Source organism: Dendropsophus ebraccatus, chromosome 10 (assembly GCF_027789765.1).
Source record: "Dendropsophus ebraccatus isolate aDenEbr1 chromosome 10, aDenEbr1.pat, whole genome shotgun sequence".
NCBI classification, from domain to species: Eukaryota; Metazoa; Chordata; class Amphibia; order Anura; family Hylidae; genus Dendropsophus; species Dendropsophus ebraccatus.
The window spans coordinates 44,994,438-45,012,775 of NC_091463.1; the positions used below are offsets into that span (position 1 = coordinate 44,994,438).

Below are 18,338 nucleotides of genomic sequence, written 5' to 3' on the forward strand. Positions count from 1 at the left end.
GCGTGTGGCAGGTCTTTGTTTTTATTTTTATTTTTTTAATAGTTCACACAACACCACCGAGGACAGACCCACCAACACCGCCACCACTGAGAAGCCCAGCCCCTCTGACCCCATCGCCAGCAAGGACCCTATCTCCCCAGAAGACACCTCCAGCATCAAGCTCCTCTTCAAATGGTATGTAAAATAATGTGATACAGATTGAATTTCTTTCTAGAAAACATCGGCTAATTTGGGCTTTTATTTTTTAGCTCCAACACTCGGGGACTGTTCGGGGCGTTTTTCCCCAGAGCCAACAGAAGCAAGGCCCTTACCAGCGAGCGGTAAGAACCTTCAACTAATCCTCCAAACTCCTCTAGCATATAGTAAGGGCAGAAACTTGAGAAACTACAGGATGGAAATGATCGCTTTTTATGACCTGTTTAAGTTTTTAATCATCACATAACTCTTTTCTACCTCAACAGTAATAGAGACCCTCAACCAGCTGGCGGAGGAGACAGACAACCTCTCTAGGAGGGCATATGGGGAAATGCGCACCTTATGGGATGTGCAGCTGGAGCTGGTATATAATTTGATCAAACCATATTGCCTCATGTACCATGTGCAGGCCCTTTGGCTCACATGACTCCCTACATTGGGGTTGCAGGGCCATTCTATGCCCTCCCTTCTCTGCTTGCGCTTGCTTTGCGGGATTTGCGGTCACTGACCGACACAGCGTTGAGTTAATGTAGGGACTCATGTGAACAAGGGGACCTGCATGTGGTACATGAGACAATATGGTTTGATCAAATTATATACCAACATCCTGGTGTTGGTTTTTAAATGTAGCCGAGAGGCATTGGTGTCAGCCATAGGTGTGAGGTGCAGCAGCTTCTTTCTCTTTTTGTCCATAGTTACAAGTTGACTACGTTTGGGCTATTAAACCTTATTGGCAAGCCATAGTACATGTAATATGTATAAATATGAATTAAATGTTCTCGACAGCATACGATCCCACAACATTCAAATATAGCTAAAATTGCATCAAAATGGGATTACCTGCGTCCTTGCTTCTCCATTTTCATCTTCTCTGACGGGTGGAGGTGAGTGTTTTGGTGATTCATATGTTAAAATACTCCATCTGATAGTACAAAATGGAAATTAAAAGAACAACTTATTTAGAGATTTGTTAAAATAAAATTGTTAAATCTGATATATAAGACATACATTTTGCTAGTTTTAAAGGGGTATTCCCATCTCAACTAATCATTGTAGGGCTTATCATTTAAATATGTTTGCAAATACATATTTAACAAACTGCTTTAAGAGAAGAGAGGTGATCGGTAACCTAGACAATGAGCTGTCAACAATGAGAGGAAAAGAGCAGGCATATCAGGAAAAGGAGGCAAGCTTGCTAAATGAATCTATTTGCAAAAAAATTTAAAGGGAAAGTCCAGGCAAAATAATTTTAAGATATGTTATTGCCCAACAAAAGTTATGAAAATTACTAATAGGCACTTATTATGGGAAACGCACCTATAGTGCCTTTTCTCTGCACTTACAACAGCATGGCGTGTTTTCTGGTCTCTGTAAAGTTGGTGACATCACGTCACATAAACAGCTGAAACCTGCTGCAGCAGTGGGACAGACTGGAGTAGCAGGAGTCTGCAGTTTATGTGATGTGACATCACCAATTTTACAGAGACCTGAACACTCTGTGCTGTAGTAAGTGCAGGGAAAATGCACTATAGGTGTGTTTCCCATATTAAGTGTTTATTAGTAAGTTTCATAAATTTTGTTGGGCAATAACATATCTTAAAATTATTTTGCCTGGACTTTCCCTTTAACTTGACCAGCCTTACAAGTTTAACTGTATTAGATATCCCTTTAAGAACAAATGACCGTATCAAATATTCTGGTGATTTTAAGAATTACCTGTCAAGCATCTTCGTAGTGGCTCGTTCAAGCTTTTCAAGTATTTGGAGCAGCTGAGCATCATCATCACAGAGACTTCCCCAACCCAGCACTCGGGCCAAGTCATTCCCTGTGCCAAGTGGCAACACACCAAGTTGGCACTATACACATAAAAATAATAATAAGTTTAAACAGACAATAAGTTTAAGCAGCGCAATAACAATACTGATAAATGATAGCTTGGCGCACAATTACACTTTTTTTTTACCTGTTTGTGAAGTCCCAACTTGTCAATTTCAGAAAGAACCCACCCAACACTGCCATCTCCACCACAAACAAGAATACGAAATGTTGAGAACTTCTGGAACAGGCGAAGCCTAGGGAAAATGAGTCAATTCGAAAATGAACTAAATCAGTAACATAATAAAAACTATTTTTATTTTATAAAGCACTAGTCTACTCTACAGTGCTTTATATTATGGAACCACCTTATTCAGACTTTCTACAGTGACAGAAAAAATGGGCAAAATGGAGGGTAATGGCTTATAGAGTACAGCTATGGTATATTCATACACAGTTAGGACACATTCACATACTGTATGTCCAGTGATCCTGCATGGTGTGGTTCCACTGGGTCAAAAAACATTGACATTAGCATTTTTCGATCTGTTGACAGATCTAGTGCCTACCCATGGGTTTGACCCTATGCCCCATTTGTATCTATGAAGCACTAAAGAGGATGGAATTTCAAACTTCATTCCACATGTAGTGGTGTAACGTTTGTAAAACTAAAATTAAGAGGGAGGAATTATAGAGGTTGTCGAGAAGAAAAGGAAATGCAGAGGGATAAGATAAACTCCATTAAATGTTACCTGTCTAGCCAATGAAGAAGTATTAAGTCATCTTAAAAAATAAAATAGATATATAACCAGGTTCCTTAGTTCTAAGAGCTGAGTAATGTGATACTCAGACCCTTATTTCCAATATTTAGAGACTCTTTAGTGATAGGGTCTGTTCCCCAAGACTGATGCAAAATAAATGGAGTACCAATATTTAAAGGTGGTCATGCAGTGAGCCTGGAAACTATGGAAATGATCTTTCATCATATGTAATTTGTTTGAAGGTTTTGTGAGTGATGCTAAACTCGTGTATATTAATAAAGACAGATGAATATGTATCAGCATGGTGTCAGCTCATTAGCTTAGTCCTTGCCTGTTGAGAATATAGTCTTGCTTTTTTTGATTGGACCCTGGACCTCCTTTATAAGCTGGGCCTTTCCATGTTCTCCCTGCCTTAAATAAACCAAACTCAGGCTAAACCCTGACTGCACTTATTTCCATCATATTGCTGATACCTGTGTGTCAACCTCTGGCTGACCACTTTCCAACACAGCAGGGAGTTCTTTACTGTAAGAGCAGTAAGACTATGCAATCATCCAAGTTCGAAAAGGGGCCTGGGTACCCTTGTAGTAGTTATAATCACTAGAGTTTGGAGAAGGATCATAGATCCAGAGATTTATTTTGGTGCCAGATTTAAGGCCGTATTCCACGCCCCGACTCTGAGGAGCGAACAAGCACTGTCAGCTCCTCGTTCCTTGCTCGCTGCTGACGCTAATTCACGCGGCTGCAGCGAGTGGATGGGTCTGAGGAGGGCCGGGGGCGGTGCAGGGGGACTGCCTGAGTGAACGCTGACCATCCGGGCAGCCCATTGGATATAGCGGCAGTCTGCAACCACTGCCCCTATTCCACGGAGCGGCGGCAGCAGATTGCTGCTATATAAGTCATTTGTCTTTCAACATATTGAAAGACTAACGACTTCAATGATCAGCTGTCGATGACGGACGATATCGGCCGAATACGGCCGATAATTGTTACGTGGAATAGGGCCTTTAGAGTTGTGAGGTAATTTACTCCATAGGATAAGGAAAATTGGCTTCTACCTCATGGGATTTTTATGTTTCTCTCTGGATTAAATCTGCCAGGTAGTTGGCTGAACTGGATAGACATATGTTTTAACAGCCAAGTTCACACCAGATGTTTGTTAGTGCCATTCCTGTAGTTTGTTGACATTGACTTTTATTGCAAAAAAAAAAAAAAGTATGTCTGCCTCCTGTTCTGAAAAATGTGAAAAACACCATTCTGAAGTAGAATGGAGAAGTAGAATGGTCCAATGTCATGTAAACTAGGCCTTATTGCTACACTTTATTAACAAAATGTATTCGGTGTAGTGAAGGATGTGAGCCAATTATGGTATGTGATGCGCTAATTGAATGGAAACCTGGTTATGACTTTGTTTTCTACTGTTTCACTATAGTAGATACAAAATCTTTTTTTATATGTTAAAGGCAAAAAAAATCCATCAGAACACTTACCCCAGTTGCGGACCCCCATTCATAAGGTCAAACACCTGAGCTGGATTCAAGAACTGTTTAAATTTGCGTAGGAACTTTACACCTTGATTATCTCCACTTTTAGAATTTACAAACACAAGAAGTGGACTGGCACAAGAAACAGGTGAAGTAGCTTTCCAAAACCCTGAAACAAACAAGTCATGCATGCTAAGTATGACTGTACTATCAAATCATTTTAGCCCAATTCCTTTGCAACAGCAATAAGTGTTATACAGTGTTCCCTGGGTTCTATAACTGCTCTATCTCAACCAAAAGGTTCAGGGAACTGAAAGGGGACAAGCTGCAAATAGAGGTAACTGACAATGGCAAGCTATCCTATGCCTATTCAGAATTTAAGCCAATTCATTAAAAGATACATTTAAAAGAACAAGGCCGATGTTTTTACACTTTGTTTACTTACCATCAGAATCAATGCTGTTTAGTGCAGTTGGAGGAATTATTGAGACTCTGCAAGCTCCAAGTGGGCATACTTTGCCTAGTTGCTCTTTACATGAGCTATGCACCTAAAAAGATATATATACCTGAAATCACACTGAAATATTATATTCTATTAATTAATTACAACATTCTCAGATTATTAATCTACTCTAAATAGTATAGTAAATGAAACATGTTAAGGCGGGTCCAGCTGTCGGGTTCAGTGTAAATTTGATAGGGTTCCATTGATAGGTGAGTGGAGATAGGGGGTGGACTTGATGGAAATTCAGCGTCTGACCTCTTTGTTCTAGAAGAGATAATCTGGTGCCAGAGCTATATAGTGGTTTACCCCTCCCAAATAGAGAAGACAGATACAATCAACCATAAGAAACTATGGCATTTATGTTTTATGAAGACAACCCCATCCAAGTTCTTTGCTCTTCTGGCCATATGGAAGTCAATTAGTCACTCTAAAGTAGAAAATTTCTGCAATGCTCACTCCATTATTTCAAAGAGTAAACTGGACCTCCCTCAAATAAGTCTGAAGACTTTCCATATGCCCTATTATTGGAAACACCAACAGAGGCATTATTACCATTTGGGGCACTATGGAGTAAAAGTGAAAGATTTAGAATGCTTAAAAAATGAGGTGTTGAGTTGTAGACAAGTTGTAGCTAGAATAACTGCACTGGATTATGTAACATTATGGTGGTATTATGCAGTCCCTATGTGATAGTAAAATGTAGTCATGGCTTGAAGGTAAGGGTAATAGAAACCCGATATACTGTATGACTACAATGACATAGTATGATTATGAATACTAACTTACTATAGCTTTGCACCACAAGCACCTCCAGTCCTGTAGTCTTCGCACACTCCCACACGTTTTATCACAAACAGCACATTTAGCACTGACTGGCAAATTTCCTTCCAACCACTGATGAGGCATTGTCACCTAAAAAGCAAAAACAGAACAGTCTTCTGGTCATGAATCATTAATCAAACCAAATCCTAGTATCTGAAAGAGAAAAGACACAGCGTAATAGGTAGCATTTGAAATGGACCTGTCACCATTTCTTTTAGCAGATAGATGCAATGCCCATGGAATAACTGTAGTATCATCCGGATGAACATCACTTTACTCCAATTGCAATGCGGGCACATTCGGGTGTGCTCGCGCTCCAATTTGCCATAGACCCCAATGTAAATTACATGACGGAAGCCGTACTTTACACTGTGAGCACTGCCTATTTTGTATGGCCGCTGTTCACTGAATAGCGGCTACACAAAATAGATTTGTTGATTATTTTGCGCGGCCGTAGTGTATACAAGGGAGTGCTTTTAAGTCTTACCCAGTAAAAAACAAGGTAGAAAGATGAAACTTTATATTTATTCCACCTACTCTCCACTGATGTCATCACTCTTCTTACATCGGTATTCCAAGTTCTGTAAGCCTTCCAAAAAGAAGGATTTCGGTTGTGCCCCAAACCATTAATCTGTGGCAGCCATGGCATCAGAAACTGTGTGAAATTTGGTACCCTTGAGGTGTTTCTTCAGGTTTGAAAACAGATGATAGTTGGAGGGAGCTAGATCTGGTGAATAAGGTGGGTGGTCTACCAGCTAGAAGCCTAGCTCCACCAGTTTTGCAGCAGTCGCTTGTGCAGTGTGTAGTGTGAGTGGAGGCTGTATTTTGCAGGAACAAGATTCCATTGGAGAGCTTGCCGTGCCTTTTGACCTCCAGAGCTGCCTTCAATTGGTCCAAAAGTTCAATGCCATACCTTGCGTTGATGGTGGAACCATTGTGAAGATAGTCCACCAGCAGCATATCCTCCTTATCCCAGAACACAGACGCCATCACCTTAGTGGCTGAATTTTGCACCCTGTACTTCTTTGGACCAGAAGAACCACTGTGCTTCCACTCTTTTCACTGTTCCTCGGTTTTAGGGTCATACAAATAAATCCAGGTCTCCTCCATAGTGACCAGGCGATCCAGGAAGTTCTTGTCAGTTCAGAAACACTGACAAATGGACGAGCAGGTTTTCACTGACATGCTTTTCTGATCTGTTGTCAAACATTTGAGAAACCACTTTACAGATAGCTTCTTCATGTTCAAATGTTCATGGATAATGACACAAACCCGTTCATGAGAAATCCCCATGATGTCTGCTATACTGTTAGCAGAAATTCACTGATTCTTCAGTATGAGATTGTGCAAAGCATCAAAGATCTCCAGGACACAACTGTTCTCGGTCGTCCAGGACGTTCCTCAGCATTGGTGCTGAAGCGGCCCGTTTTAAATTTGGCAACCCAGCTCTTAACTGTAAAATATGAAGGGCATTGATTCACCAGTGTCTGCGACATATCACCAATGAATATCTTTTGCAGACTTTCCTTGCAGAAACAAGAATTCTATCACTCTTCTGTTTTGAAAACATATATTAGACACATAAGGCTTTCATGTGATGTAACATTTGTTACCATAGAAACAAAAAAAGAACACAAAGTCAAAGACTTATCAGCAGCCCCTCGTGCAGGGTGTATACACTACAGCCGTGGTTCCATAGACTGCAGTCCTGTTATAAGTTATAAGTGGTGTAGAAGCTTAAACAGTGGCTCCTGGCAGTTGGGAAGAGGCAGGAGGACACTGGGGACCATGGGCAGGTAAGTATATGGTTATTTTTATAATGACGCCCGTATGATCATGATCATATTAACCCCTTAGTGACCGCAATACATTTTTTATGGATTCACTAATGATTTTTATTCTGATCCCATCTGTTTTTTACAACAAGATCAGAATAAGGATCTGCTGTGCTCCTGTGCTGGCATAGCAGGACAGTTAATCGGTGTAACTACCTGGAGCGGAAGTTTACTGCTCCTTATATCCACCAAACCACTCCACCAAACCACCAGTACCAGAGTCAAACTGGTGTGGCCTAGAGCATTTGTGCCCCAGGTCTGTGATGCCTCTCCTTTCTTCCTGCCCTCCCTCCTCATCATTAGGAACACCCCCAGGCAGGATTTCTCCTCTTTATCACTTGTCTAAACAGTGCACATGTGCTATAGCGACACAGGTGCAGTTTAGATAAGTGATGAATAGAAATCCTGCCTGGGGGCTTTCCTAATGGTGAGGAGGGTGGAGAGAAAGAGAGAAGAGGCATTGCAGACCTGGAGCACAGATGCTGTAGGCCAGTGATTTTCAACCAGTGTGCCGCGGCACACTAGTGTGCCGCGACACATGGTTGGGTGTGCCGCGGGGAAAGTTCCCCAAACTATGGTGCCCCTGTGTTTTGTTCCCCGGCAATGCACAGCGATCAGTGGCGGATTGTAATGTGGGCGGTTGCGTGGTGCGCTGCCCGCCGCAGCGCACCATGCTCCCGGTCTCCGCTGATTGGAGGAGCACGTCAGGGCCCTACGGGCGGCCAGTAGGTGAGGCGGACAGCAGCGGCGACCATCTCGGAGGAGGTGAGGAGGAAGGAGGGGAGAGAAACAGCGGAGAGAAGCAGGGGGGAGAGAAGTTTGGTGGAGAGAAGCAGGGGGGAGATAAGTATGGTGGAGAGAAGCACAGGAGAGAAGCATGGGGGAGAGAAGCACAAGAGAGAAGCATGGGGGAGAAAAGCACAGGAGAGAAGCAGGGGGGAGAAGTATGGTGGAGAGAAGCACAGGAGAGAAGCAGGGGGGAGAGAAGCACAGGAGAGAAGCAGGAGGGAGAGAAGCACAGGAGAGAAGAATGGGGGAGAGAAGCACAAGAGAGAAGCAGGGGGGAAAAGTATGGTGGAGAGAAGCACAGGAGAGAAGCAGGGGGGAGAAGTATGGTGGAGAGAAGCACAGGAGAGAAGCATGGGGGAGAGAAGCACAGGAGAGAAGCAGGGGGAGAAGTATGGTGGAGAGAAGCACAGGAGCGAAGCATGGGGGAGAGAAGCAGAGGGGAGAAGTATGGTGGAGAGAAGCACAGGAGAGAAGCAGGGGGGAGAAGTATGGTGGAGAGAAGAACAGGAGAGAAGTAGGGGGGAGAAGTATGGTGGAGAGAAGCACAGGGGGGAGAAGAAAACAGGCCCAGGTTTCACACTGAGTGAGTATGAATACATTTAGAATCTATATTATTAACTATATGTATAATATGTACTGTTTTAGTGTCATTTTGTGCCATTTTGGTTGGTGGTGTGCCCCGGGATTTTTTAAGAATAAAAAGTGTGCCACGGCTCAAAAAAGGTTGAAAATCACTGCTCTAGGCCACACCAGTTTGACTAAGCTGCTACAGATTTAAAGATCATTTTTTGCTTTAACCAAGGATCCAGCTGCATTTTAAAAGACATGAATGGTAACGATTTACTCTCATCAAACGGTTTGGTGGTCTGGTCAACACAGAGTTGCTCTAACCTGTTACATGCCGCTGTTAAATCAGGACATGGTGTAAAGTGAACCAATTAGATTCCACCTTTCATTTTCCAAAGAGTCTGTGAGGAATGAAAGGTGGAATCGGATTGGTTCCTAGGGGTAACTGAGCCAGTTTCACTTTACACTATGTTTGATAAAGTGGTAATAGTTTAAAATATATATAAACAAATTTGGTATCACTGCAATTGTTGTGACTCAAAGAAAACATTTATATAGTATGAGGTTTTTCACAAAAAACACACAAGATAGTGACCAAATTTTGCCAATAACATAAAGTGCAATCTGTCAGAAAAAAAGGAATCTCAGAATTGCTAACATACGATAAAGCATCACAGAGCTGCATAAAGGGAGACAGATCAGATTTGGAAAAATGAGCCTGTTCATTAAGGCCCAAACTAGCTGCAGCACATAGGGGTAATGGCCGTCATTTAAAAAAAAATCAGATGTTTTGGGAACATTGCCTCATAGTATCAAAAGTGGTGAAAAACTATCTAATAGTTTTAGGCTATGTTCCCAGAACTTCTTTTAGTCTAAAGAACGGCCATTGTTTTATAAATAACAGCAGTTATTATACAATGGCAGCCATAAATCATGATCATTATCCTTGTACTTACTCCATCTTCATCTTCTATAATGTCATTTGCCACAGAGGCTAGTGTGGTCCATTTGCAGTTATTTGTGGCTCTTACAGCACAACGTTTATGAGCTTTAAACTTGCACACTAGAGAAAAGACAGCCTATATTAACTCAGGTTTTCCATTTTGTAAAACATTGTTTTATTCAAACAGACACATTTTGTGGTTGTGCTTGTGGAATCCAAAACCAGGTGCCAAAAGGGCATCAATATAAAATGACGGTGTCCTGGAAACAGTAGAGCTGTGTGCAAGGAGATGCCTAGTGTTATCTACTATGGAGCCTAATATAGGGCAAATGGTGGGCCACTGCATGGAGTCTGTACAGCACTGCGCTATGGACATATTCTTGCCTAAAAAGAAAGCTTCTAAGTGAGAAGAGCTCTGTATTATGCTGTGGATGGTGCATGCCTTATGAAGTCAGATGCATACAAAGGGATAACATTAATTATTATCATAGCCCAGTTTATAAGGAACCTTTCAACCTGCCTCAACCTTAAATCATTGGGGTCCTCCCCCAGTGACTTCAGCCTCCCTGCCAGAATTAGTTGATAGACCTCTTCTAATACAGTTTCAAGTTCAGTAGGCACGGGAAGAAGCAGCTGGGGACAACCCCATTGACTCTAGGTTTGGGCATGAAAGTGATGATAGCTTCCCTTTAACTTGGTGGTTCTACATAGCCATAATACAAATGTGTACCTAAAGGCTAATATACATTCCCAATAACTGTCAACCATAGAGTTATCTCCCCCCCCCCCAAGACAGCTTAACATTCATGTGTTCTCTATGGGAGGGTAGGGGTAGCCTGCAGCTAGACTTCTCTGGCTGTGGCTTATTGCTCTGTAAACAATTGATGGGCATTAAAAAGCTACAAAATCTGACTAGTGTTAAAGGAGATCTGTCAATATGTTGTGGGTCTGCAATATTATCCAAACCTGAACACTCGGCATTTCATTCTCTGCAGCTGCAAAATTTTTATGCCACCCTAGGGCTGCCAGGAAAACATGGATACAGCCAAAGACTACTCCTGACTCCTTATGGTAATAAGGAAGGAACGATATGTCCATACACCGAACAATTAGGGAACAATTAAGGGTATGTGCACACTGAGGAAAACACACGGAGGACTTGCTCCCACTTCACTCTCTGCCTGTGCCATAGACTCCATTCTATGCACAGGCAGATTCCATTGTCCACCCGAAGAATGAACCTGTTCATATTCTCCTGGTAAGTCACGACCTGGGTTCGACATCACAGACAAGTGGGACTTAGCCCGCTCAGCCAATCAGTGACTGCAGCAGTGTCCCGCCCCAGTCACTGATTGGCTGAGCAGGTCATCTGTCAGCCAGGTTGTGATGTAGCCGGCTTGGAGCTCAGTGTCCAGGAGCAGGACGTGGTAAGGTGCTGCGAAGGCACTGAGACAGGTGACTATAAACTCTTTTTTTATTTGCTTTATATGTTTCTTTGTAGTATAAATCCATGACAACAGTATACCTTCACAGGAAAGTCCATGAGAAGTAACACCAGATAGTGCCTCCCTGCACACATTGCAGAATGTGGGTCTGGCATGGGAACAGGCATACCAGTTGTGCATTCCCGAAAAATGCTCCATATTAAACTGGGTTGTCTGAAAGCAAAAAAAGTATACATTTTTAGTAATCATTGTGTAAATTACACAGACAACTATCCAGTATCCTTCGGCCTTTAGCAAAATTATCTGCATTTAGCCTGCAGACGTTGCTTTACTTCTTTGAATCAAACAAGTTTGAGGAAGCTTGCACTTAAAGGTAACCTGTCACCACTCCTCATCTGTTTTAGCAAATGCACAAAATCAGTAGTGCATTATAATAGGTCCTTTTCGGGCAGTAGCCCGGGGCCCTGAGCTCCTGGGGCGCCCATGGCTGCCCAAACAGAGATACTTTCAGTGGTGTATTGTCCCTGGCTACAGTTCTGCCATGATTTGCAAGCAATCGATACTTTTTTATCTCAATTTGGCACAAATCAGGGCATCATGACATTATCTATCCTGTACAATAAACACCACGCTAGTGCTGCTAGCACATAGTTACAGTGGGGTGGGGGGGCCCAGGCTTGGCAAACAGTCTGAAGCCTATGGTAAAGTTAATCTGCCCCTGCACAAAATGCCCATGAAACTACAATTCTGGAACATCTTTCTTCTAGATCTGTGTCCTTCCTCTGTTATTCTTACAAGAAATGCCACTAAATAACCAATTGGGTGTTACTACTCGGGGGGGGGGGGGTTGTCCCTATACTGTCTGAAATTACCCAATTAGAACTGGCAGTGTCAGATTGTGTAGGAACACACCCCCAACAGCCCAGCTGTTATTGATTTCTAGTAAGAATAACAGAGGAGCAGCGCATCCCAGAACTATAGCAAAAGATGTTACCTCATTGGCATAATAAAAAAAAAAAACATAAATAATAATAGTAATGTTTATTTGTTATAGCGCCAACACATTCTGCAGCACTGTATTATTGGCATTGCATGTATTTTCTAAAACAGACAGGCCAGCAGTATTGATAAGTTCCCTTAATGGATAAGTGTTCGCCTTCAATCAGTAGTTGTAGCTGGGTGAAGCGAGCGGGATTACTTGTCACTCCCAAACTCAGTGTGTAGTCTGACTGATTTCAGGACATGAGCTGCTGTGAGCTTCCCCTGGTTATAATGACCCATTGAAAGAGGGTTTAATATTAATTTAAATGACAGGTCTGCTTTGAACATTTTTTTCCCCAGTGTCAAACTTAAACAAAAACTAGTATCAAAGATTGATTGACAATATAAATTGTAGTACATTGACATACCTCATTAAGATCCCACTTTTGGACAGATTTGATAGCTCCAATCCAGTCCTCCATCTCCTTCCTATTTTCAGCACACAGGATAAGCTTGCGGAATGGAGTAATCACCTGTAAAATAGATTTGAATGTTTAACATCTAGTGAAGTCTTGAATATATTTTTGACTTGCATATTACATATCAGAATTGTCTATGGGTATGCTAAAATAATTGAGTCATAGAAATATAGTCCCATAGGTGATACGGATTAAAAATTAGTTCACCATGTTTACCTTATAACCCATTCCCAGTTCACCCATTCCCTTAATAACCTCGGTCACCCTCCTCTGTACCTGCTTTAGTTCAACCACAGGCTCTTCCCATCACATGCAAGAGTGGGCTAATTTAAGAAAAGTTTCAGCAGTAAATCAGAAAATAATAGTTTATTGCTGATCTTGAATGACTGCAACACCATAAATAAAAACAGTAAAAGTATAAATGTTGCTTTTGAAAGAAAAATAAAAAAGCCAAACTCAAAACCCTGCCCTTAAAAACACACACTTAAAAATAGTGTTTGGTGTCCCACTACTAGTGACCTCTTATGCACCTGTCCTAAAGTTCTCACTTAAGTTAAGTGGTGGATGAAGTATGTAGTATGCCCATTAGGTGTCAGTATTTTTTTATATGTATATGTATTACTACTATTGCACAGCTGAAGGAAGGTAATGGGTTAAGTTTCTACGTCATGTGTTATGTGCTGACCACTAGTAGGTGCTCTTTCTTCTCTATCCTATCCTCTTCTGCCTCTCTCTATACACACGCAGCCCCACCACTCACAGGCAGGTACACAAACATCCCTGCAGGAGGAGTTACACTGGTGGGTTCAGTCTAGTCAGACTCCTTAGTGGAAGAGAACACATAAAACCAAGTTCCTGCTGTAGTTAAGCCAGGACCCCTGAAAGGAACCAGGCGCAGATGCCGCTAAATTCTAAAAAAACTAAAAAAAGCTATTCTTCTAAAAAAAACAAGCAACTACGTTTATTATGCAGTGCTAAACCAACAATAGGGGAGAGAAGCCAACAAGGAATACCTTAGCCGACACCAGGAACTCATCTTAAAAGTGCAGGACAGCCTCCTGAAGAAAGAGGAGCTGATCCCAGTAGGACAAAGCTACCGTAAAAAGGTCTATGTATCCTACTGCACAGTGCAAGTAACTGGGAAACCTCAGACACCAAGCTTCACCCAGATAACTGACGACTGGGACTCGTGTTACCCATCTAGGATGGGTTCTACGATACTGGGGGACAAAAGGACATACATTGTCTAAACGTGAGTACCACTTCACTACAAAGATATCTTCAATATAGTTCAGGCAGAGTACAAGGGCTACATTGGGCATAGGGTACTGGCAAACTCCTCTCCTCTCTACCTTCTACAAAGCACTACTACTTGTACTCTTTCCAAGCACCTACCTCAAGTCAAGCACTTAAGTCTGTCAAGATTATTTCAGTTTGTAAAACGTGTACTGTTGTATTCTCAAATCTCTTCAGTAAAGTTGTTCTATTTTTATATATCAAGTGCACAAGGCTCTGTCTATCTCTGCTTGCACCTGCACCTATGTACACCAACGCATAGCTTGGGTTATTTTTCCCCCTCTTCTGTGAGTGGTGGTACAGACATCCTGGTAAGGGTCAGTTGCCACTCCAGGTTGCCGTGACAAGAGCCCCAAGGGATCCAAAGCAAACCCGGAAGGTTACCGACCATTTTTGGAATACAAGCCGACCATACGCAAACAGGTACCAACATCACACCTGTGTGCTGCACTAGCACTGGCGCCACAACAGATAACATCACTAGCCGTACATCATAGAATTGGCAACACAAGCTATCTCAACTACTGGCCGGGTACCACAGGTGTATGGTGTTTCATATTACCCTAGTGATTCTTAACTAACGCCTGCCTGCAGCATTTTTGTCTCCTCCTGCAACTAACCTACCATGATTTACACCGGCAAGCAGGCATAAATCATGCTGTTAATTTAGATTTTTGTGCCCATCCTAGTAAATCCGGCTCAGCTCGGGGGGCAGTGAATTCTATTAGACCTGCATACTTGTAAGCTGGCTTCATACATTTCCCCCATAGTGTTTTATAATATGCACACCAGCTACTGCAAAAAAGAATGGGGAGCTCCATGGCAGACAATAAATGCTCTGGTCATGATTATTTGACTCTTTTATAAGTGGACTAAATGGACTGTTCAGGGTTGCCAAATGTTACAGACAGTAAATTTTTCAGGTATTATTCTCTATCTACAGTGTCCAGCCGAAAAACACTGTCCACGATACGAATTGTTTGTGTTGAGCATGTACAAATACATATTATACACAGTGCAAACACACAGTTTCCAGAACACACATGCAGTGCATACATACCTGGTGTAATTCGGCATTCCTGCTCTCCAACTCTCCCGTCCTGCTTTCTGGCCATCGCCCACCCCTCCGGCTATTAATCATTCTGGAGGAGACAGTGGCTTGAAGATACTACTGGCAAACAGAGAGCCGGAGAGTGGAATGCCGGATCACACAGCAGCGCACTAGTTATGTATACACTGTATATGTGACCTGAAAACGGACAGCACGCATGTATGAATAACAAAGTACAGAAATCTTTGTTTGCAATTAAAGAGGTCAGACGTTTACTGTAGTCTAACATCTATAGTAGGTAAAGTATTTGAGGGGATTGTAAGAGATGCTATACTGGAGTATCTTAATGAAAATAATCTTATGACTCAGCACCAGCATGGATTTATGAGGGATCGGTCCTGTCAGACTAATCTGATCAGCTTCTATGAAGAGGTAAGTTATAGACTGGACCTGGGGGAGGCTGTGGATGTTGTGTATCTGGACTTTTCAAAGGCATTTGATACTGTGCCGCATGAAAGGTTGGTCTACAAAATGAGGATGCTGGGACTCGGGGAAAACGTATGCAAATGGGTAAGTAACTGGTTGTGTGATAGAAAACAGAGGGTGGTCATTGATGGAACATATTCAGATTGGGTTTTAGTTACTAGTGGGGTACCACAGGGGTCAGTGTTGGGTCCACTTCTTTTTAATATTTTTATTAATGATCTTGTAGAGGGGCTACAGAGCAGAATCTCCATTTTTGCAGATGATACTAAACTGGGTAAAGTAATCAGTACAGAGGAGGATAATATCATATTACAGAGGGATTTGGAGAAGCTAGAGGCTTGGGCGGAGAAATGGCAAATGAAGTTTAATGTGGATAAATGTAAGGTTATGCATTTGGGCCATAGAAATAATAAGTACAGTTATGTGCTAAATAATAAAACACTGGGTAAAACTACTTCCGAAAAGGACCTGGGGGTATTGGTGGACAGTAAACTCAACTTTAGTGATCAGTGCCAGGCAGCAGCTGCCAAGGCTAATAAAATAATGGGATGCATCAAAAGAGGTATAGATGCTAAAGATGAGAACATAGTTTTGCCTCTTTATAAATCACTGGTCAGACCACACTTGGAATACTGTGTACAGTTTTGGGCACCGGTATATAAGAAGGACACAGCTGACCTAGAGCGGGTGCAGAGGAGGGCAACAAAGGTCATTAAGGGAATGGGTGGGTTACAGTACCAGGACAGGTTATCACGCTTGGGGTTATTTACGCTAGAAAAAAGACGTCTTAGGGGCGATCTGATCACAATGTACAAATATATGAATGGACAGTACAGAGATTTTTGTAGTGGTCTTTTTACTCCTAGGTCTGTAACAATGACAAGGGGGCATCCTCTACGTCTAGAGGAAAGAAGATTTCATCATCAGCATCGACGCGGGTTCTTTACTGTACGAGCGGTAAGACTGTGGAACTCTCTGCCACATGATGTTGTCATGGCTGATTCAGTAAATAAGTTCAAGGGAGGCCTGGATGCTTTTCTTGAACAATATAATATTACAAGTTATGGGCATTAGATTTCTGGTGATACGTTGATCCGGGGATTGTTCTGGTTGCCATTGCAGTTGGGGGAGGGGGGAGGGGGGGGGAGTTTCTCCCTGTGGTGGGGCGTTTGTCTTCTGCCTCATAGGGGTTTTTCGCCTTCCTCGATCAACACAGTAGGATTTTCCTAGGTTGAACCTGATGGACTCTTGTCTTCTTTCAACCTTATTTACTATGTTACTATGTTTAACCAAAGTGTATACACACTGCAGCAGGGATTTTGTCCCACTCCAGATCTTTCAGGTTTCTGCACTGTCAGGACTGTCGTTAGACAACATTGAGTTTCAGTTCCTTCCAAAGATTTTCTATTGGGTTAGGGTTTAGAGACTGGCTAGACCAGTTGCCCTGGCTGTGTGTTTCAGGTGATTGTCATGCTGGAAGGCCAAGCCACGACTCATCTTGCTTTTACTAAGCTCTTACGAAGGGAAAGAGGTTGTTGGCCAAAATCTCACGATACATGGCCCCATCCATCCTCCCTTCAATACAGTGCAGTCATCCCATCCTCTTTGCAGAAAAGCATCCCCCAAAGTGTGATGTTTCCACCCCCATGCTTCACAGTTGAGACTGTGTTCTTGGGGTTGCACTCATCCTTCTTCTTTCTCCAAACAAGGTAAGTGGAGTTGATACCAAAAAGTTTTATTTTGGTCTCATCGAACCACATGACCTTCTCACATGCCTCCTCTGGATCATCCAAATGGTCACTGGCCTGGACCTGTGCTGCCGTGAGCATGGGGGCCTTGCGTGCCCTGCAGGTTTTTTTTAACCATGCGTTAGTGTTTTATAAACTATGGTCTTTTATGGCCCTATTCCACCGGACAATTATCGTTCAGATTATTGTTAAATCGTTCGAATCTAAACGATAAAGTGCAGTTAACGATTAACGACCAAACGAGAAATCGTTGATCGCTTTATTAGGGCCCTATTCCACAAGAGCGCTAACCGAATGGGGCCAATTTGGCCGATTTTCGATCCGTGGAATAGAGAGAACAATCAGCCAATGATCGTGTCATCGCCTGATCGCTCATTTAGGTTCAGACCTAAAATCGTCGTTCCCCACCAGCGCATCGCTACGGTTGAATAGCGGTGCGTGGCGGCAACCGACGATTTCAGCAGAACCATACATTACCTGTCCGAGCCGTGGGTCTTCTTCTCCCAGTCCCGCGCGGCATCATCGGCTTCGGAGCGGGGCTGTCTGAACTTACAGACCGCTCAGCCAATCACTGGCCGGAAACGCCGCGGCCGTGGCTGAGCGGTCTGTCAGTTCAGACAGCTCCGCTCCGAAGCCGATGATGCCACGCAGGACCGGGAGAAGACCTGCGGCCCGGACAGGTAATGTATGAAACAAGGGCTGCAAGGACATCGGTAACAATGTCCTTGCAGCCCTTGTTTGACGATCAACGGGGCCGTGGACTAGGCCCAGTAAACGAGCGCCGATTTAGCAGATCGGCGCTCGTTTACATCATTGCTCGGCCCATGGAATAGGGCCCTAAGACCTGGACCTATTTTTATCGTTGCTCGTTCGCAAATCATTCGCATTGAATAAGACGTCTTTCGGACGTTCGCAGTAGATACGAATGCAATAGCGAAGAAATAGCGAAGGAAAAACTATCGCAAATACGATCATGGAAATGAGTGAACGTTTTCAGGTCTTTTGCAATAGCGGTCGTTTGAGATCGTTAACCGTTAACGATTATGCAAACAATAATTGTCCGGTGGAACAGGGCCCTTAGACTGTGGTCCCAACTCTCTTTAGGTCATTGACCAGGTCCTCCCATGTAGTTCTGG

General features: G+C 42.8%; 1 protein-coding gene across 5 annotated transcripts in view; it reads right to left on the reverse strand.

Annotated features, from left to right (window-relative positions):
• Positions 1-18,338, reverse strand: part of DGKK (diacylglycerol kinase kappa) — a 151,547-nt gene that overhangs the window by 44,472 nt on the left and 88,737 nt on the right. For all 5 annotated transcript variants that reach the window (XM_069986148.1, XM_069986150.1, XM_069986146.1 and 2 more), the window contains 9 exons: positions 12,571-12,675; positions 11,242-11,374; positions 9,730-9,836; positions 5,547-5,672; positions 4,701-4,803; positions 4,262-4,424; positions 2,159-2,267; positions 1,912-2,051; positions 1,036-1,117 (listed from right to left, as the gene is read on the reverse strand). In XM_069986148.1, coding sequence (XP_069842249.1) covers positions 1,036-1,117; positions 1,912-2,051; positions 2,159-2,267; positions 4,262-4,424; positions 4,701-4,803; positions 5,547-5,672; positions 9,730-9,836; positions 11,242-11,374; positions 12,571-12,675 — 1,068 coding nt within the window. The remainder of the gene's footprint in view (positions 1-1,035; positions 1,118-1,911; positions 2,052-2,158; positions 2,268-4,261; positions 4,425-4,700; positions 4,804-5,546; positions 5,673-9,729; positions 9,837-11,241; positions 11,375-12,570; positions 12,676-18,338) is intronic.